Source organism: Sprattus sprattus (genome assembly GCF_963457725.1).
Source record: "Sprattus sprattus genome assembly, chromosome: 9".
Lineage (NCBI taxonomy): Eukaryota > Metazoa > Chordata > Actinopteri > Clupeiformes > Clupeidae > Sprattus > Sprattus sprattus.
The window spans coordinates 29,491,721-29,514,144 of NC_137928.1; the positions used below are offsets into that span (position 1 = coordinate 29,491,721).

At 40.0% G+C, this 22,424-nt stretch overlaps 1 protein-coding gene across 1 annotated transcript in view; it reads left to right on the forward strand.

Annotated features, from left to right (window-relative positions):
• Positions 1-4,132: 4,132 nt before the first annotated feature.
• The window catches only part of b3glcta (beta 3-glucosyltransferase a), a gene marked incomplete at both ends in the record, with an annotated part of 74,198 nt that continues 55,906 nt past the window's right edge, over positions 4,133-22,424 (forward strand). Inside the window, 3 exons of the mRNA XM_080844660.1 lie at positions 4,133-4,193; positions 8,605-8,642; positions 11,661-11,700. Of these exons, the coding sequence (XP_080700786.1) occupies positions 4,133-4,193; positions 8,605-8,642; positions 11,661-11,700 (139 nt within the window). The remainder of the gene's footprint in view (positions 4,194-8,604; positions 8,643-11,660; positions 11,701-22,424) is intronic.

Genomic DNA, 22,424 nt, shown 5'->3' on the forward strand with positions numbered 1-22,424 from the left:
GGATGTCAATAAAACCCTGCTTAAGGCCAACCTGGCTAGTTTCAATAGTGCACTGTTGTCAGTATAGGGCTGAAACTAAATGTTGGTAGTAATTTTCATACTTCCTGGTGGAAGGCAGAAAACTCAGAAAAAGATCAAATCTACACAATTAACTCCCAGCCCTCCAAAGTGTGGCCGGAGGGCCCAATGGTATCTTATTAGAGTAGGGGTTTTCAACCGGTGATCCGCGGCGGTATTGCAGGGGGTCCGCGATTTAGAAAATAAATAAAATTGCTTTGATATTTCAACACATTTCCAGATTACTCTTGAAAATGTCTGAAATAAGAAAAATATGTGTAAAATAATATAAAGGTGATTCACGCTGACAGAATGTAGCCTTGCACCTATCCAGTCTATGGTAGCCTGTGCTAAGTTCTGGATAAGTTGCCAGACCGAATTTCCAGAACTTGCTGCAAAAGCAATGAGGTGAATTTTGCAAACTTTCAAACTACCTGTCTGAGAGCATTTATTTTTTAAGAATAAGTACAGGGCAAGAGAATGATATGAGACAGTCGCTGTCTACCATTTCGCCACAAATAGACAGGCTGTGTTGACTTCACCATGCCCAGATATTACACTGACAGGTCTCCCCTCTCCCCACACATGCACGAACGAACGCACACACGCGAGCGCGCAGGCACAACAGTGGGCCGCGGATTACTTTCTAGTCAGAATGGTGGTCCCTGGGACAAAACCAGTTGAAAACCCCTGTATTAGAGGATAACCTTCTCACACCAAAAGACTTCCGTTGTTTGTATTTACAGCAACTCCCTTGCATTGAGTGCTATTACACACAGCATGGCCTGACTACAGTTTAACTAATAACTAATTAATGGTTGCATGCTACAACCTTCCCCATTGTTTGGTCTTTAATTGATCCTTGTGTTGTGAGCAGCAGTCTGATCGTGGTTTCATTGCAGTCTGAAGGACCGTTCTGTATTACTTGAACAGCGTTTTCACTTAATTCCATTTTATATATAAACCAGAGGGCAAAATGTTACTTGCGCTAAGGGTATGGTCTGAAGACACAGAAAAATATGATTGGATTGGTTTGTGGACATTTGTAAGAATGGAGGTTGTAGTATTTAACCAGCCATTTTAAGTGTTTTTGTCTGTTCTGTCACTGTTGTTTTTACTCTTCTCTTGACTCTCTCTCTTTCTCTGTCTCTTAATTTCCCCTCTATCTCTTCCCATCTCATCTCTTTATCTTATTCACCCAAACAGGTTGGGTTTAAGTTCTTTACATTTGATGCTATGGTTTATCAGGTTAGTTTATTAAAGTGTGCTTAGTAGTTTAATTGGCATCGAACAAGTTTTTTGTTATTTACACTTTACACTTACTTATCACTTTTTCTTCCCCCTTACCTTAGCAATTTTTTTTTTACCCTACATTCACTTTTACTGATACTTTTAACATTTAAGCTTACCCTTTATTGTAGTAATTATCGTGTGCCATGCCATTATTGTTCCGCTATCTTATATACTGCTTGGTAATATTGGAGGTAATGTATTAATTTCATCTGATTAACCGTATTGTTTCGCAATATGTATCACTCTTACCATCAGGCACGCGCACAGACATTTTGGGGGGCAGGTGCTCAAACCAAAAAAAAGGGCACCCATCGCAAAAATGATTTATGAAATTTAAATGAGGACCAGCTGAAGACCGAGGTAAAGGTGTTCCACTCCAGCTTTCCCTCGAAGAACCTGCAAGAAATCCTTGCTATTGTGGAGGGAATACTCCAGCCACCCATGTCCAGAAAACCAATGCTTTTGGAACGACCGCCCTTCATCATTTTTTTTGGGGGGGGGATCTAGTTGAGAGGGCCCTACACATCTAGCTCTCATTGCACCTGATGTTAAATGCGTCAACATGGGACAGATCTGTAAGATATGGCATGGTGGCTATTTTGGAAATCGCATCCTCACTTTCAGCTCTTTCCTCCACATGCCCTTGCTGTGATGTAGACAGGGCTGCCGTCACTTCACCCTCTTATTCACTCATCTCCTCAGGCAACACTGTTTCTGTTGCTGCCCCTGAACATAACTTAGTCCTACACTTTGTCTATCCTTCCTCATCTGTGATGGTCTCCTCTGGACCAGGTAGGGTAACTGATTCTCCCTCATTTGATTGGCTCGTTGATGGCCTGATATAAGTTTAAGGGAGTTGCTTGCTGCAGTTCCCTGTCCTTCTGCTTCTTAAGTCTGTCTTTTTTTGGCATTATGCTGCAAATTTAGTAAATTAGATGAATCAATTTTGTGGATAATAATTGTACTGTTCTCTGAAGGTTAAAGCATAAGAAGCATTACACTAATTATGCTGTTCTCAACCTGTGTTTCCTTTTGGCAGGATTAGACAGCTACATTTCCCTTATTTTACTATTTTTCACCCTCTGCAATTACTCATACAAGTTTGATCATTGTTAAACAGGCAAAACGAGGAGATACATCAATATCACGCTAAACAATGTGGGACAGGGATAGCATGACACCGAGAGCTAGCATAGTTTACCTGCTATTTTCTAGCTGTGAATTCTCGTGACATTTAGGTATAAACATAAATTCAACATACTTTCGAAATTGTCTAAACGGAATTTATACAACACAAAATATGCACTTTCAGACAAATAATGCCATTAAACATGACAAACGTCAGTAAACAGCTGGACAATGCTTTGAAATCAAGTTAGGTTTTTTTTTTTTTTTTTAGGAAACGTCAGACCAGTTATGTTTTCAAACGTAATGTTTTCAGCGGCACTAATGTTGTTGTTAATTTATAACAAACAACGTCGGGGGATTGCACAAATACCGTCATTACCTGTTTGTCTGCTGCAGGTCAGTGAAGAAGTAGGCTGCACCGGTTTAGGGGATGTGGGGGATGAGGAGGGAGAGGCGCAGTGGGGGCTTGTGAGCACCGTGGACGTAGGCATAGTATACGTATTCTATGCCGCGGAGCATGTCGAAATTCTCACAAGAACTCAAAGAAATGCCCCCCTCAGATATCAAACACATTTGGGGAAATTGATGACTGAGGGACTAATTTGTATTCTAAAAATATTGATGAATGAAAAATGTTTTGGGCTCCAGCCAAAAAGGGCACTTTTTCTCAACCAGGGCACAAGAGCTGGTGCTTGAGCACCACTTGGGGTCTATCTGTGCACGTGTCTGCTTACCATGCATTCTTCTGTCCCATAACGTCAGACACGCTTAAGCAAGCTTTTTAGAGGTGAGTTTCAGGACATCAACTCCATGTCAGGTGCCAAGGGCTCAAGGCATAGGTCATACCAATTCTTTTAAGGTTTTATGGACGACTTTAACACTCATTACCATGGTAATGGTAGGCTTTTGGATTCTGTGTAACATATTACTTGGTAGATAGTTTCCGCATTTAAATTCTGCTCCAAGCAGATTACACCATAGACATGGTATAGATGTCTATACTATGACATAGTAGCCTATAGATGTCTATGGGTTATACCGGTTTCTCTCGTCGTACGCAGGCTGCTGGAAAACGTCAAGAAAGACTTTCATGAAGCTTCTAGCTTATAGGCGTCGTTGGGGACTTGCAATCACCAATAACTTTCGAGTCTATTTGTCTGCATAGGCTATTTAACTACGACTTAACTTAAACTATGGTGTGCAAGTAACGTTACTTCCATTGCCCAATAGTTTTGAGGATGTAGCCTATAGGCCTAACAAGTAAAATTGGCAACTAAATGTTTTGGGCTACTAAATGCTTACATTATTTGGAGCATAGATTCATTGATAGAAAGGGTATTGTCAGAAAAAGAGTTATCCATTATTCCTTTAAAATGTAACGGTTATGGTAACAAATTAACTTAGAAATCTTAAAAACACGAAGACACCACGCAGTTTTTTGATTGAGGATAATACGACTGGCAGAAGAAGAAGAACCGCAAGAGTGCGCAAATGAGCCGCCTCTTGACTACTTGCTTTGTTGGCAGCTTTCTCGCCCACTATGCAGTAAATAGTAAAGTGAAAACATTCAGCACATACCGCCGTCTGTCAGATGCTGCTGGGATTGTAACGCTTGTGTGTTTTCTAATCTTCTGCTGCATATGTTCATAAGAAGATGTCCAGGGTTCATTATGTCGCACATACGAGGGCTTTCCTTTTCATTTTTTCTTCACTGAGTAAGTAGGCTACTGACATGATTCTTTCTTGAAGTTCTGTGGTTTGGGCGCACCTTTTGTGGAGCAGATGAGTGCTCCGACTCATGTAGGCTAAGGCTAATGCAGTGTTGGCAAGGAAGGGACGAAGTGGACATTCGAAAAGGCCAATTTACAGTAGCCTACTAGCAAGGTAACGTTAACATAGCTTAAAATGAGCTAACAGCCTAATATTGCGTATTAATCAAACGATTTGACAGTCTGTGCGAAATTAGATAGCCTATAAGAACATGCAAACTTGATAACGCAAAAGGTTGAAGCAGTTGCAGTCATGAGCGTGCGTTTGTTGGACAAGTTTCAGAAAATCTGCTGTGGTTCCTGTAGGAAGCTGAGCAGAAGCTACGATTTAAGGCTATATTGAACGGACGCGAGATAGGTGAAGTTCTCATTGATCCGTAGTGCCAGAGCCAGACCCGTATATTGCCTGGGGAGAACAGCATATGCTGTCATCTCAGACTCTGAGGATCTGATCATATCTGAATTGTTACATTATACGATGATCATTGTTCATGGTTTCTTCTTAACAGGCAGTCTGGCTGAGCGTGAGTTGAGCACCAGCACGCTTTCCTATTCATTTTAAGGTTCTTCCGATTACATAGAGAGCATTGGCCTGGCACTAGATAATATATCAGCTTTTACACCCATATATTTCCCCTAAACTTCTAGTCACGCCAGTCTGCTGGCTGTGCCTGCTTTTTTTTTAGGGTTATGCTCCATTTACTACATTTTTGAACAGCCTTATCGATGCCAATCTTATTCCACTGTCTATATCGGCATCCTCTGTGAGTAATCTAGCCTACTTAGATGGTTCGTCTTAATACACTTTTTAAACTTGTCTTCCAGATGTGTGGTACATTTTTGAACAGCCTTATCGATGCCAATCTTATTCCACTGTCTATATAGGTATCCTCTGTGAGTAATCTAGCCTACTTAGATGGTTCGTCTTAATACACTTTTTAAACTTGTCTTCCAGACGTGTGGTGGGTTCAGTTATTGTTATGTTGGTTTGGTCGATTTAAATTTAGAAAACGAGACCTTGAGAAGATGCTGACATGCACGTAACAGGGCTAAAACAACTCAGTAAAATTGCACTTAAACAGTAACATGGGAAAATGTAACTTAGGCTATGTTTGCTCTAAAAAAGAGTAGGCGCTTATAAAACCTGTTTTGTTTATAAATAGATAAATTAAGAAGCTTTTAAAGAGACTTCCATTGGTTAGGTGCCGTCACAAAAAGTAATAGTCCTTCTTTTGGTGGTTTTCAACCTTTGAAAGGGCAGGAGGTAGTTAAAAACTGCTCAGTGGGAAAAAATAAATGCGGTCTTTTCCACTATATTCTGGCTATTCTGCACCATTTCAACTTTGAACAATCGATTTCGGGGAGAAGTAAGTAGAACGCCCTTGCAGTGCTGAATATATTGATTAATTGATGGTGACACTGACCTCATTTTTGCACTGACACCTGAATTGGGTCTGGGAAAATGCTGCAGTTTGTTGCTTTTCTCTTTCTTCTCTCTTATTTGTCTCTGAGGGCAGCTAGGAAGCCACGCTGGCTCCTATGAAGATTTGACTGAGTCAAGACATTTCCACTGGTGTACTGTAAACCTCATTATCAGAACAATAGAACTTGTCTTGTGAGTGACAAATCATGCCCATCTTGTTGCAGGCCGAACTGTTGTACGACCTCTTTTCAGATTAGACTTTCTAAAAGCTTTATTTCTATTTTCCACTTTGAAGAGACCAAATTTCATTCATGTTACTCTATGTGCTCTAGTTCTGCTACACATAATATATAACCCAATATATATATAACCCAATGCTGGCTTTTAATTAAATGGATTTCTGATAGATTATTTGATCTGCATTTTGAAAGGGGATAACAATAGTTGGATAACAACAAAACTTCGAAATCTTCTAGAACAATATAACCAGACTGGTGATTATCGGCAAGTGAACCAGCGGTGATGAAGGATGAATTGTTGGGGTAGACCTAGCAGCGGTCTCTCTGTGTTCTAACTGTGAGGTGGGGAACTGTGTATGGTGGTCAGGTAACACTCTAATCAATATTAAGAAAAGATCATTCTGTTATAGTCTGCTGTGCTCTAAATGGCTAATCATGTGAAGATTCTTATAAGAGGTAGGAAGCGGCGGGTTTTGACATTGACGGCAACCTGCACTGGAGGTGCTAGCTATTACACTTTAACACTTTATCACACTTTAACACTTCATCACAAGTATTGGGGATGACATTTCGGTTGGACATGGGCCTAAGAGGAGCTAGTGTGTGTGTGTGTGTGTTTGTGAGCGTATGGGTGTGTGTGTTTGTGTGTGTGTTTGTGTGTGTGTGTGTGTGTGTCTGTGTTTGTGTGTGTGTTTCTATGTGTGTGTGTGTGTTGATGTGTGCGTGCTCATTGTGCAAGTTGTGCGCATACAGATATACACAGTTACGCACACCAATATAAAGTCATAATTGCTGCTATGACAACAAAATCATTCTGAAATGCAGTGCTTCTCCCAAATCATTTCATTTTCCTAGCTTTTCTGCTATATTAACAAATTACGAATGAGATACTAGTGCATTAACTCTACACTAGCCATTTAAGGCACCTTATGGGATTTTATCCGTCCACGTAAACAACTTGACATTTTTCATGTCATGAAATTATAAACACAGGTGTTGGGGACATAATCATAATCATAATTGGTACCCATGTCTTTGAGTGGATTTATCCAAAACACGATAGTACATTTGACCATTAAAACATCACAAATATATTATAATTGTTATAAACACCCTCAGAAAATAGAAATCCATTAACACAGGTGACCATGAGCCAGTGAGCTGTCTACCCCACCTCCTAAATTGAAGTGCTTGTTCAAACAACAGACATAATAACAAGACATGGGTTTCGTTTTCAAGTAAGACCATATCCAGTTGTCACTCTTGCCCCTCTACACTTTGCCCCAAAACCATTGATGTCACAAGAACTGACACTACCAGGCCTAATTAAAAAATCGAATCGAACCTGTGTCGCAGCGGGCATTGTAGCCCGTAAATGGGGGGCTTATTGGCTCGCTCCACAGTTCCCCACCAAAGATATATGTTTTAATATAAAAATATTCAGGAGACCTGCTAAGCCTCTGAAACAGCAGAGGACAAAACTCAGCAGTCTGCAGGAATATAACCTGCTTAGCCTCTATATGGGCAGAGGACAACAATCACTTTTGTCATTCAAAGTATTCATATGTACAGTAGATATGTTTATGAATTATCACATATAATCTAATTTAATCTATTGAACATCTACAAACGGCTTAATTGTTGAATCTTAACTAAATAACTGTTGAATTGTTACAAATACTCTGTATCTTTGGGCAGACTACCGAAATTAACTGTTGACTGCGGTTCACCCTACCGGGTAATACTATGCACAATCATGGGCGAGGGCAACAGAAAGAGAACTGCTGCTATTTACACCGTTTAAGATTAATGGTATTAAAGTGGAAACAGTTGCCCTGTTGTGTGTTGTCTCACATTGTGTAAGAAATTAAACTATGGCTTAATAGGTGACAAGAAATTTTGTTCAGGCAGTGTAAAGCAGATTAGTCTCAGGCAAAATGTTTGTTTTTGTTCAAGCTTTGGTAAGTAAGTAGACAGTTTTTGATTGCACCAATTTAGAATATTTTAGTTTCAAGTTGAACTGTGCTGCAAAGTTGTGATGGCTAGGCTTTGGCTATTATCTATTCATTAGACGGCCCATCCTACATATCCAAATGCACACCCTGCCACAGCCGATTTACAATTTAACGTGTTCACCAGGTGACACCAGCAGCGGACCGTCAGGGCTTGCCTGCTAAGTCAAACCATTTTCAAAATGAGTAAATAAAGGTTATAGGTTTTACAGAATTGTTTCCTGTTGGAAACACCTAAACTTTTTTTTGACAGTTTTTGATAGTGGACTGACTGAAGTACATTGATCTACAACACGTTGCATATCTCTTTTAGTTTTTAGTACACTCAGAGGTACACCAAGGCATTACCACTGTATTACTGTATTATTTTCTTCTGCTTGAAGGCTCGTGTGTATCCCTTACTAGATTTCACCATATGTTTTTGAACATACTTCATTTAGGTTTTGATTTCATCATATTATATTGTATATTGCCATTTCTCCTCAGCATATAGATATTGTTTTTTTGCAGCCCTACCATACTTTAAACACCAAACTTCTTCAGAAAGCAGCCTGAGATCTTTCAGATCTTCTACTTACTCACTCACCTATTAAGCAATATTTATGCTTAGCCATTTTGTTAACCCCCATGGCAGAAATTGTGGTGCTGACTGATATTCTTTTCTGATTTGGATTCTTTTTCAGTGCCTCTTAGTGCTGTACCAGAGGACCTGGGCTCAAAGGTAGGCTTCAACTGTTTGCTTGCTGTACTATACCAGCTAATGTTAGTGGATATGATTTAAAGTAACACTATATTGGGTTGGTATCATTGCAATTACCATTATTTGTAAAAGGTTGACAGGAGCCCTGTTTGTAAAGATGTTGAGCTTGTCAGTCTGAATCTAAGATCCCCCGCCCCCGCCATATACTTTACTCTCGTAGGTTTCTGTTTAAGATCCTTTCATAAGGTTCCCAGAGTCTAAGATCTATTCATAAGGTTCCCAGTCTAAAGCAGAGGCTGCAGCAGGTGACTGGTCGAAGGGTCATGTGAGGTCCTGAACACAGCCACACACTGTAGCTTGGGCAGCTTGATGTTGCTGGTGCTGCATTCCAACAGGGGACTGTAACTCTTCATTTGGATTTTCAATGTCTCCTCCCTGGCCCCCTCACTTTGCTTGGTATGCTGTTGATCTATTAACTGTTTTCAGTGGAAGCTGTGGCATATCCACATGCATAGCTTTTTTAAAGAAAAATGTGAATTTGCCATTGAAAGAGCTGCACAAGAATTCAGATGAAGGATTAGTGAGCAAAGTCCATATTATTTTCTGTGAATTAGTCTACAGTGGGTACAGATCTGAACAATAGCATGGAATCATGAAATCTGGCTTGTAATCTGATACATGACACTGATGTGGACATGCGCTTGAGCTTGTTTGTAGTCTAGTTTTAGAGATGGAAGGGGTGTTTGCTCCTTAGATTGAGACGAAAAACGGATCATTTGCAATCACTTTCAGATCTGTTTTATGTGTAAGTCAAAATGAGAGGTCTTGATCGATAATACTAAGGAAATCTTGGACGCTTGTGTTGGATGTTAGTGAGATGACATTGAGTGTGGGTGGATGGCTGGATATTATCAATCTCAAATGTTAAGGGCCTACAATCACAACCTCAGTTTAATCTGTGTTAAAGAGCAGGAGGTTGTTAGTCAACCATGATTGGACATCTTTTAGGCAAGCTTTTAACTTATGTAGTTGAATAATTCATCAGGTTTCATTGATAGGTATAGTTGGAGACCATCAGCATAGCAGTGGAAGTTAATGCCATGCTTCCTTATTACAGTACCTAAGGGTAGCATGTACAAAGAGAAGAGCAGAGATCCAAGCACTGATATTTGGGGAACTCCATAACTTAATTTGTTATGACTGGATGATTTACCATGGACGTGTACAAACAGAAGATGGTCTGAAACGTAAGCCAGGTAAGGGCACAGACTTTGATACCAACATGGAGTTCAAGCATATAAATCTGGTTTGCTCAAACATATTTATCCTTTATGTATATCCTATCCCAGTGGACTTGGCTGGTGGTATACCACCTCTGATCCGCTGTCAGACCACTAATGGCCAGTGTACATAAAAGTGAAGTTAAGTTCTGTGTTCTCTTTATTTTTTATTGTAGACAGGAAACAGTGATGTAAGAGAGCACATTTGGTGATGTGAACAAGAACTGTAAATTAGTCAATGATATAATTTTTTTATATATTTTTGCAAAATATTTTCTTGTAAGGAAGAAAACTCTTTGAATGGCAAGTCTTTTTTGGGATTGTCCTCCCCATGTTTGCCCTCCACATGCTTGCCCTCTTCATGGTTGAGAATATCACACATCATCTCCTTGTGGCTTCACAAAACCAGACTACATTAAATGGTAAGGCCAAAAGCACACAAGGTGGAAAAACAGCAGTGATTGAGTTGGGGGATCTCAGCACTCAGACTTGAGTTTGTGCTGTGATAGGGACTGGCTTTACATTTTCAGTTGTGGTCATCAACATGGCCTCTAAGGACAACCTGTGTATTTTATCAGCAGCCCTGTCCATCTCTGTTTACTTCAGTTCTGGTGCCTGTAGTTCCAGAGAGACAGACTGTAGAGGCTTTCATAGTCTGGATGATGGAACAGATCAGATGTGCTTCCTACTCCCCTTCTCTTATCTGGCATTACTCCAAATGAAGAGTGTGGAGGGCCAGGGCCCTGACTCAGTTACCAGAGCCAATTAAGGAACTGCCTCCATTCCACCCCCGGCACTGAATTAAATACATTTCCCCCTCATTGACAACTTGACAACAAAAAACGGCATGCAGCTCTGCATGAAAAGGCTTCTGCTATTATTCTTGGTGTCACTCAGCTAGCCCTATGCTTCTTATTATTATTCATGCCTCACACGCCTTGGATCAGATATGATAATCAGGTGAATGGGGGAAGCACCAAAAGAGCCAAGTAAAAGAGAAAAGACGATATGTGAAGAGCTAGAAAGCGAACGAGAGAAAGACGTGGTAGGACTGACGGTTTTTCTCTTGCGCTCATTTTAAATAGACGTGGTTCTCATGTTGGTACTGTCCATGCACGTACCAAAGCTGTCGATTCAGGAGAATCCCCTGAGAGCTGTAAATATGTGCCAATGCGTATAAATTAAAGGCTTGTTAAAATTGGACCCTCCAAGGGCTGGGTACGCTCAGGAATGGGGTAATTGTTAGTCTAGAGACTCTAGGTAGTCATAAATCAAAACCAGTGCAGAAGTTTGTCTCTCTTTTACTGCACAGTGCAGCACAATTGTACTCTCCCTCTCCCAGAGATGTACAATGAGTTCAGTGCATCTGCAGGTGGAAAGAGGACTTTGCTCTTCACTTCTGGTTTGTGTCTCTGTGGTCTCCTACTATCACAGTGCCTCCACGGTGCCTTCACAGCCCTTAACTAGGCTGAGAGCTGCAGGCAGAACGGGTTTGAGGTTATGAGAACTCTGTAATTAGGAGAGGTTTATGCCATACTGAATCAAGCATTCGGCTGTGAGTTCAAACGTTACATAGGGGTTTCATTCTGCCTTCCAGAAATGCATTAGAATGAAGTATGAAATCATGCTGCAGCTCTTTTAGGTTATATTTTATTTCACTCACTCTCTGGGGTCACTCTGAATGAAAAGTAGGGTACTAACGAGACACACAGTTGCCAACTTATATGATCCTGAATGTTCCTTTTTACTTCTGTTTCAGGTCCAGGATGCTGACAGCTCCATCAATACCAATCAACTCAGTAAGTCCCCACACGATGCATCTGTGTCATACTAGAGTTGATGCCTGTGTGCACTGATGTGTTGTACCAGTAGATGATGACTGACGATCTTAGAGGGGGTTGCTAATTCATTTGGGCAATCGTAAGAGTGTGTCTGTGTCTGTCTGAAGGTTTGTGCACATATGAATATTAGTTTAATGTCTTACTGTGCTGCTGAAAATAAAACCACGACTGTAACTAAAATAACCATATCCAGTTCTGTAGACACTCTTAGCTGTGATGACTCTTTTTTAATGAAAAAACAATAATGTAAGTGTAATGGATTACACAGAGAGACATCTCCATGTTTGTCAGTGTCTGGTTGGCACTGTGATTTTCAAATGAGTATGATTGAGTATGATGATGATTTTGAAATTTGACTCTGCTTGTTCTCTGCTCCAGACAATGGAGAGAACAGTCAGAGGGATTTGTTAAATGGCTCTCACTCTCTGATTGAAAGTGATTTCTTTGCTAGGAGTATCCTAATTAAATCAGCATGCAACATATTTACTAAGAGCTGTAATTCTCAGCCTGGATGTCCCCTGTTGAACCTAAAACTCACAGGCTGTTGATGACCTAAAAAGACCTTCACTCACATTCTCTCTTTGAAAACAATATCTTAAACTTGTGTACATGTCATTAAAGCAGCATTACACCACCAACAGACCAGTTGGCAATGATGAATGCAAGCTAACATGCTAACGATTGGCGATATAGTGGTCAAGTATTACATTTTCGCACATCTGTCCTTCACATAACCATATACCAGGGCTCTTCAATTAGTTCGGAGCTGGGGCCAGTTTTTGAAACTGAGGCAAAGTCAGGGGCCGGAGGATATGAGCAGTATTCTATTGGTTTCCGTGTCGCTGCAGCTATCATATTGACTAATCAGCACAAGCGTATCACGACGGTCAATGTAAACACTGTGGCAGCTTGGATCTTCCACTGGTAAGCAGGAGGCCAAGTTATGACACATTTTTACTTATTTCTCGAGTTGCAAAATGTTTCAAACTGAAATTAACTATAATCACTGACAGACTGTAACTGTAACAGTCCAATATTTGACCTCTTTTTACAATAACAGGGTTAAGCAGTTAATCTGCTGTGGCCAAAAGTACACTGCATTTTGCATATCTGTCTATAACTTAATAGCCTCAGATACCGTAATATTCAGTCCAGCTGAACCTGTTGTATTTAATCTAACTAGCAAAAAAAAATCTTTAAAAAAAAAAGTTTGTTACTATGGCTAATTGTACACTCTCGCGTGCAGTAGACATTTTTGTCTGGTAAGCGCAGTTTGAAAGGTACGAGTCAGAGTGATGAAGGCCAAAGGTAACGGTCACAGTGACGCACTCTAGAGCGCGGTAAATTTAGAGGGGCAAATTTGATTGGTAATTTGTTTTCCCTCAAAAATGTATGTCTGGCCAAAACAGGCAGTACCCGTTTACGTGGCTTAAACCGGTGCATACCGCCACCATACCAGCACCTACTGCACGCGAGAGTGTACAATTAGCCATAGTCACAAAACATTTTTTTTAAGATATTTTTTTTTTTTTTTTAAGATTTTTTTTTGTCAAAGTCACAAACTGAATGAGGCTACAGGGGGCCAGTCCAAAGCAGCTCGGGGGCCAGATTCGGCCTGCGGGCCGCCTATTGAAGCGCCCTGCCATATACCATCACATCACATGTCCTTCACATGACCATATACCATCACATCTGTCCTTCACATGACCATAAACCATCACATCACATCTGTCCTTCACATGACCATATACCATCACATCACATCTGTACTTCACATGACCATATACCATTACATCTGTCCTTCACATAATCATGTACCATCAAAATGATTTTGAAGATGACACCAAAAAGAGTGCCTCAAAAAGTGGCAAATAGTTGCATAGTGTTGCTTTAAAAACCAGTTCTCCCTCTCAATATTTTATTTAGCCCTTTGAGTTTTGTAGACAAGATTTTCTGACTTAACATGCGGGGTGCTTCTTCTGTAGGAGCAGGGAAACTGCAAAACTGTGAGCACACACACACACACCTGCACGCACGCACACACACTCACACACATTCAAAAAGGGAAAATCAAACTTCTTTTTTAACTGGGTCATGTCATGGTAGAATCAGCAGACACAGGTTTAAAGAGCCCTAATCTGCCTCAGCACACACAATGGGAGCAAGAAGGAATCTGGTCACTGCAGGAAGACAGCCAGAGTCAGAGAACTACAGCAAGATTTCATCATGCTCATTAATCTGGTTTGAATGATTTTTTTGATATTTTCAGCCTAACATATTGAGCTTTCACCCACTTAGCAGTTGGGTATGTGCAGTGCATTGGAAACAGTTCTTTCTAAACTACAGTGTGGGCTGAAGACTTGTGAACTAGAATACCAAGCCTGGAGACCCAGCAACGCTCACTCTTTCTGCCCTTGATGGAGCTGGCCTGCCCTTCATTAAGGAAGTATCTTCTGCAAAGCTATCAGTCAGTGCGGACACATGTGTCCAGTTTCCGAGCGTAGTCCGATTTAAATCGAAGATCCAATTCATGTGACTCCCCAAATCTAGATTTCCTGTGTCCGACTTGAGTCCGACTGGACTCCGATGTACACCCCCGGATAAGTGATCGGATTACGCTGGAAATCGGACAACGCGCGCATTTGTCTCTCGAATCTAGATTTCAACTGGACAACAACAACTTTTGCACGTGCTTGAGATCATGCCCATAGACATATACATGCATCATATATGTCTATGATATGATAATCGCTGCTAGATGCTCAGTTCTTGTGCTCCCTCTCATTCACGTTGAAATACTGAAACCGAAACTGAAACTTTGAAACTGAAACGCAACTGTTTTGGACAGAACGCGCTAATTCAGTGAACAAATATTTTCATATTACTTTTCCAGCACTTGTTAGTCATGTAATCCATTCATATCGATGTGAATCAATCAATACTAATACAACTTTAACTGTGGTGTGTTTTTGTTTCATTTCACAACTTATTTACTGTATAATCAAAGGTAGCAGATGCCCGCTTGTAAACATTCCACATTTGATTTGAACTGACGCGGCCAAAATCTGGATTTATTGATGGTTACAATGATGGTGTTATCGGATAGTGCAGTGTCTATTTCTCGGTAATTTTTGAAAAATCTAAGCGCGAAAACACTGAAAACATGTACATTTACATACAAAACACGGCCGTCAGCGGAGTTGGTCCGCCATCTTTGTTTAAATTTTTCAGTTGCCGGAGGGTCGTGGCGCAAAGGTTTGTGGGTAGTAGACAGCATCAAGGCTACACCGATGGTTCCTTGAAAAATGACGTTATATGACGTATTCTAAGGTGTCTTATGACCCCAAAGAAAAAAATTAAGCAGAATGGGACAGTACTTCCTTCTCTTCTTCTAAGACACCAGGGTGCTAAGACAGCATTTTAAGAGTATTGAGATCCACCCAAGATGTCTTGTAATCTTGTTTCTAAAGGAGACTGTTAGTTAGAAATCTAATGTAAGACAAATGCACATGTTCTTCATTTCACGTCTCACATTAAAGCATACCAAAAGGAGCAGGCTAATATTTGTAAAAACAAATACAAAGGTGAAACATACAACAATATTTGCCTGTGATGACTGTGTGTTACAGTCATTTATAGAGAGGGAATTTATAGAAGCCTCAGTACTGTCTGATTCCAAGACTGATTAAGAGCACTTAGATAAATAACACCTCAGCTTACTATCGTAATCCTGCCACCACATCAGATTCAGCCTCTGGTTAAAAACCAAATCAGGAGACACAATGGCTCCCTAAGGCTGTGCTGTCACATTTGTTCTTAATGAAAACTACTACAACAGGAGACGGCCCCCCTGAAGTGGGGTAGGCTCAAAGCACTTTTTTGTCAGTTGCTAGACAACCGTATTGTCAAAAATTATGACATTTTCATGGCAAGTTGGCCTGAGGTGCAATACCCTAGCTCATTACGACTAATTTGTGGAGTAGCGCCACTTAGTGAATAATGTTCAACGCAAAAATCTTAAGTAAAGCTTAAGTTTTATAATTTGTAAGACTTACACTTGGCTGCATTTGCATTTCTCTTCCTAAAAGTTCCATTCTGCTTGCTTAACAAAATGGTCACCAGCAGCCAATTCATGCGAATCCCCAACTTTACAACCAGGACATTGCTTGTACTTCAGTAAATAGCTCTAAAGCAGGGGTATCCAATTAAAATTCTAAGGGGTCCAGTTTCAAAACAATTCCTCAATCTTGGGTCCGGAGGTCTATCACTCATTTTTTATGACCGTTGATTTCACTGATAAAGGACTGCATGTGTTTTATGCACCAACAGTCAAGGGGCCCTATCTTGCCGATCAGAAACGCAAGTAGGACGGCGCCAAACGCAAGTAGCTGTGTGGGCGGCTCTATGGCGCAGTTGCTATTTTAACGGTGGAAAAAACACACTTGCGTCCAGCGCAAGTGTCAAAAGGGTTGGTCCAAAGGAGGTTACTCAGCCATAGGTGTGGTTTGGGCGTAATATGCAATAAACCAATCCGAGCGTCATCTCACATTCCCTTTAAGAGCGAGGAGCGCATAGTCCATAGCGGCTTGTTATTTTGATGGCTGAATTACCTGGTGGAAGACCGGAAAAGTTCACAGCCGAGGAGACCGACGTGAGATTTACACCAATTTTTTGGCAAGCCATATATAATTACAAGGAAAATAAAGTATTTACCACATGAGGAAATCATTGTGATATCCATATCCAAGATATTTTAAAAATAGGCATACATCTAGCGTACACATTGACCCAAATGATTCAGGTTAATTGAAGCTGCGTGACATTTGATTTATTGTATGGTTTTGTTGCATTTATTTCATGCCAGTATTATTATAAATCTTGTAAACTCATCTCTGTGTATGTGGACTTTATTTATGTACCTTGGGTTTGGTCAGCTGGTGCACTGGGTTGGGTGCTCTCCGATCTCACGAGGCACGCCCTAAAACGCCCTCCTTGAAGTGGGACCACACCTTTGAGCACCTCGGACAGCCTTCCGAGGGTCTCGGATGGCCTCTGGAGCACCGCTCGAATTTTCTCAACTATCCGATCCGAGCTGTCCGACACCCCTGGCTAAAATGACGTTTCCTGTTTCGTTCCCTATATGACAGCACCGCCGTTTTTAAAAAATCGCTGAGAGATCGCTGGGAACCTGGGGCTGGAGGTCCAGGAGTGCATTAGGAGTTGGAGGAAGATCAGGGACAAGTTTGTAAAAATGAAAAAAACTATGAAGGGCACTAGCGGCGATGCAGGAGGAAAACCGACATCTCCCTTCTTCCTTGCTCTATCGTGGCTCTCGCCGCATATAAAGCATAGGGAGACGTCGTCTAATGGCAATAATAAAAACATTTCTTGGTTTTCGAACAGCCTCTTTGTGTTTGAGCTAGCAGAGCATGCCGTGTAAATGATTCAATTGTAAAAGAACCTGAATTGTAGACGTAAAAAAGCAGAACTGTTTGTGTGGTATAATAATAGAAAATATTCGGCAATAACCGCCAGCTTGGTCATTGTCGTTAGTCATTCATTTCACAACAACAGCCTATGATCATTAACGGAAATTACACGGGATAAAAACAAACGATTTCTTATTTTATAGTTCTACTGTTGTTGTTGTTGTTGATGATGATGTAATGGCCTTGTAACATCATAATAAGCCGATGGTATTCTTCACATCCCCTCGTAGAACCATGCAGGTAAAGGTGAGTCGTACGATCATCTGATTAGAAAGGGCGTGTCTCTCGTGAAGTCGTACGAGGTGAGTTGGATAACCATGCAAAAGCCTTTATACTATGTCGAGTCATGGTGGTTGATCATTCAACAACAAATGAAATGGAAGTGATCCTATTTACCGCTCCAATTTCACATCGCCGTCCTTACCGGACTGGGTTGAGTAGGGGAAGATAGACGGAACAAAGTCGGGACTGTAGTAGTTGTCAGATGCCTTTCCTGTACAAATAACATGCGAAAGATGCTTACAATTGTTCATAATAAACATTGTTATATATGTGTAGGACTCAATGATTCTGTTGTTTATTATAAAACCAGCGACGCTGTTCAGCTTGTTATCGATAGCTATCTAGCTGAGACTTAGGCTACCTGTCACTAAGTCACAGTTAAAACCAACGTCAATAAACTGAACCAAGGTACATAAACTTGTAAGCTAGTTCTACTCCAACTTAAAGATAATTCCATATTTTGCTTACAATTGTTCATAATGAACATCATGATATGTGTAGGACTCAATGATTCTGTTTATTATCTATAAAACCAGCGACGCTGGTTTGTTAGCTATCCAGCTAACTATGCTAGCTATCTAGCTGAGACTGGTACCTGTCACTAAGTGTAACTCCATATATTGCTTACAATTGTTCATGATAAACATTGTTATATGTAGGACTTAATAGTAGGGTCACAAACCTCAGTTCCGTGACCAGCCTCTGGCTAAGTTGTTTTGACGACTGATTTGACTTCTATAAACCTTTTATAAAAAAAATAGCCCCCATGTCCCTCGCAAAAATGTCGGCATTTTTTGCTAGAGGGCCAAATCAAAAATGGCAGCAGGGCCTGTCTGGTAAAAGTACCTTTTTTACCAGAGCACCTAGAATAATATGGAGGACTGAAAGTGCCACAATTCAATAAATAAATACACCATCAATAATTATTTAAATGTGTCATTAATTAATTCAAATTGGAATTAAATACATAAATGTTTCAATAAATGTGTCATTAATTAATTAAAATGGGAATTAAATACATAAATGTTTTATTAAATGTGTCATTAATTAATTAAATAGCAATTCATTTTGTGTAAAAAAACATATTTAATTATTTCACTATTTAATTAATTATGTCATGGTCCTGTGTTGCAGCGCATCAATAATTTATTTTATCTGTCAAGCTCACCCATCAAAGCCAGTGGGCGGATTCCTAATACCTGATTGGTTACCCTGCACATCAAGTCAAGGCTTACCGATTCAAGATATTTGGATTGACGCAGGCCTCATTCCTAAACACTGTTAAACTAAACTTTTTCTTAAACGCTAAAAATCCAGAGCGTGCGAGGTGAAGAAAACGGAAAATCGATCCAGTAGTGGACCATGGATTAAATACCTCGAAAGCAATTTAGCCATCAACAGAAATGCAAAACAAAATGGCAAAGACAGTAAGGAAAGCTAAATTGTATGAGGAAAAACGAGGAGAGTTGAGTAGCAGGGTTCAAAAGGACAACAGACCTAATAACAAAAACATTACAAATAATAAAGAGAGCTTTCATCCATCAAAATGTGTTGGTTTGTCTGCTTTGTATACATTTTCTCTTTCAATCTGGCTTGTTTGTGTGATATTACACTTGATATTAACAGTTGACTAAGCAAGTTCTTGTAGCAGCTAGCTAACTAGCACTAGCTGCTAGCTGTCGTGAGGTACTACTACAGTATGCTAGTCAACTCCCATCATGAGCTGCATTGCCTGCTCGTAGAAAACCCGTAGTTGCATCATTAACTGAGACCGTGATGTAGTGCTGGTTTTGTATTGTGTGTACTGTAGAAGACTTGCCACTTGAAAACGAAAAAAAAAGCTCTTGACTAAGCAAGTTCGTGAAGTAGCTAGCTAACTAGCACTACCTGCTGTAGGTTACTGCTAGTTGTTAAGGCAACTGGTTAGTATCAGTGCTAGTCAACTCCCGTCATGAACTGCATTGCCACTCCTGTGATCTACATGAGGGAATATAGAAACCCGTGGCCAAGTAAACAGAACTTTTATAAGTCGTGGAAAATTCTAAGAGTTCTCAAGAAACTTCTCAAGGCAAATAGGTGTGAATATGCTGAACGGTTTATTTCAGAGGAATTAACTACTGCTGAGCTGGTCCATGGAGCATCTCAAAAACTCTAGTCATATGCTAAAGCGATCAAGTAAACAGAACTTTAACTTTAGGTCGTATGGTACTACATGGTATTAAAAAGTTAAACATAATTTAAGTTTTATCGAAATGAATTTGCCTTCTCGCTGGAAGAAGACCACTCGTGAATAACTCACAATTGTAACCAAAGTAATATGTCACAAGATTCCATAACGTTAAGTTTTGGTGCTGGAACCGGTGGAAAAATGTCTCTCTCCAGGCACTTCAGACTAAAGCAATGGATCAGACTAAATCAGCGTTAGCCCCGCCCACTGACTTTGATGGGTGAGTTTGACAGATAAAATAAATTATTGATGTGCTGCAACACAGGACCATGACATAATTAATTAAATAGTGAAATAATTAAATATGTTTTTTTACACAAAATGAATTGCTATTTAATTAATTAATGACACATTTAATAAAACATTTATGTATTTAATTCCCATTTTAATTAATTAATGACACATTTAAATAATTATTGATGGTGTATTTATTTATTGAATTGTGGCACTTTCAGTCCTCCATAGAATAATGTATGAATACACTTTTTGTGGTAAATTGACCATAGGGATTGTGATTCTGACATAATCTTGACCCCGAAATCCAAGATGGCCGCCATGTGGTAGAGCGAAAACGTAATTTTTGATACAAAAATTTACTTTTTAACCTGAGCACCTAGAATAATGCATGAAGACACTTCTTGAGATACATTGACCATAAAGATTGTGATTCTGACATAATTTTGACATTAAGACATCATGTTAACCCCAAAATCCAAGATGGCCACCATCCAGGAGACCAAAAATGTAAAGTTTTATACACAAATCAGCCCCAGGGTCTCCAGGAGATGGGTGATGTATGGCATTTATACATTACTTATTATGGAAGGACAAAAACAAAGAATATCAGAAATAAGTTTTATTCAATCACTGTAGCTTAAGAAAGGAACGAAAAACACTTGAAACATGCCAATAAAAAATCATTGTACCCCAATCATTTTACCTTTTGGTCATAAAAAAAGACATAACATTGTAAATCAGAGGATGCTTTCATGTTGTGATATGCTACACATTTTTTAACAATGTAACTAGTCCAAACTATTAGTCCAAATCAGAGCATTCTGCCTCACTAGATTCTATATCACTACTATCCGATGTATCCCATCGCCTACTCTGCACATCATAATTTTTCTTTTCATCCCAATCATTAGGGATGGGAACCGAGAACCGGGTCTTGTTTAGAACCGGTTCCCAATGAGCAGAATCTTTGGAATCGTTAGCCAAATTCATAACCGGGTCTGTTAACGGGTCTCTGTGCCGTTTGCGCATGCGCGAACTCTTATAATAAAGTCAGAACGCAGCAGAAATGGCAACTCGACAGAAGCGATCTAAAGTGTGGCTTTATTTCACCCGAACGGATGCGAACACGGTCACTTGTAACCTCTGTAAAAAATGTATTTCCTCAAAGGGAGGAAGTACATCTACCATGAATAAGCACTTGAGCACACATGGTATAACATTACAAGAATGTCATGTTTTCGATGCCAGCAGCAGCTCAACTAATGTCGGCGCTTCATCCCTTACTTGCCAAGGTAAACTCCTCAAAATGTTTTATCATAAGTCATAACAGTGTTACTCGTGTATTATCAGCAAACATTTGCGTTTTCGTGTTAACCATAACTAAACTTAGCATTGCATTGCTTAACAGAATGGGCGATGTTGGACATTGTCATATATTATATATAACTTACATAACTAGGCTAGCATAACTGTATAATCTTCTATTTTCAACCGTTGGCTAGAGGCAGGGGCAGTGCTTGCCTCCCCTCTGTTGGTCCTAGGGTAGGGTTAGGCTGTACAAAAGACTCCGTTAATAAGCAAGCAACGCGTGCAGCTCCCTCAGTTTGACAGTTCGATATGGATACGTTTCTCGTAGCCAATTCAGTGGCAGCAATAGCTAAGTGTTAAATATACTGAGTGCCTAGTTTGTACATGATACAAGTAATTATGTTTCAGTACGTTATTGTGTTTGTAGTGGACTCTACATTGCTATTAGAAGCGTTTAGCATAATAGTTCGCTATTAGCAATACAACCAAGCAACCTACAAGAAAATATACAGTCCTTTACCTCAATAACAACGGCTGTATGTCAGATCAGAAAATTCAGCGATTTTGTTAGTGCCATTTTTTTCATTGTGCAAACCAGCGTTCGCTCTATAAATAATCTCCATTTCCATCCAATTAAGCTGATGATGACGTTCTAAATCAGACGGGCTCAGAGGCTGCTAGTCTGTCATCGTTACAGGCTGCAGTTAGTACGTCTTCTGTAAGGAAGGCGCATTGTTATTTGTATGAACGTTTATATTAAACAGAACACATTTTATTTAAGTTATGTAAGTTTTATTTAAATGTGTATGTAAACATTCTAGAAATTTATATAAAAGAACATTAATGTAAAAAACCCGTTTGTGCTCTTTTTTCGCCCCTTACCAAATTATAAGATTCGTTAAGAGAATCGATAAGGAATCGGTTCGATAAGCAGGAATCGATAAGGAACCGGAATCGTTAAAATCTTATCGGTTCTCATCCCTACCAATCATACTCGCTCTCATCTTCCTCACTGTCTTCAACTGGCCTTGATGCAGGTAGATGAGTTGGAAGAGCAGGTTGTGTGTAGAGGACAGGGCGACAATGACCATCCACCAACTCCCATCCATGTCCGATTGGCAAGGGGTGGTGCTTCAGGG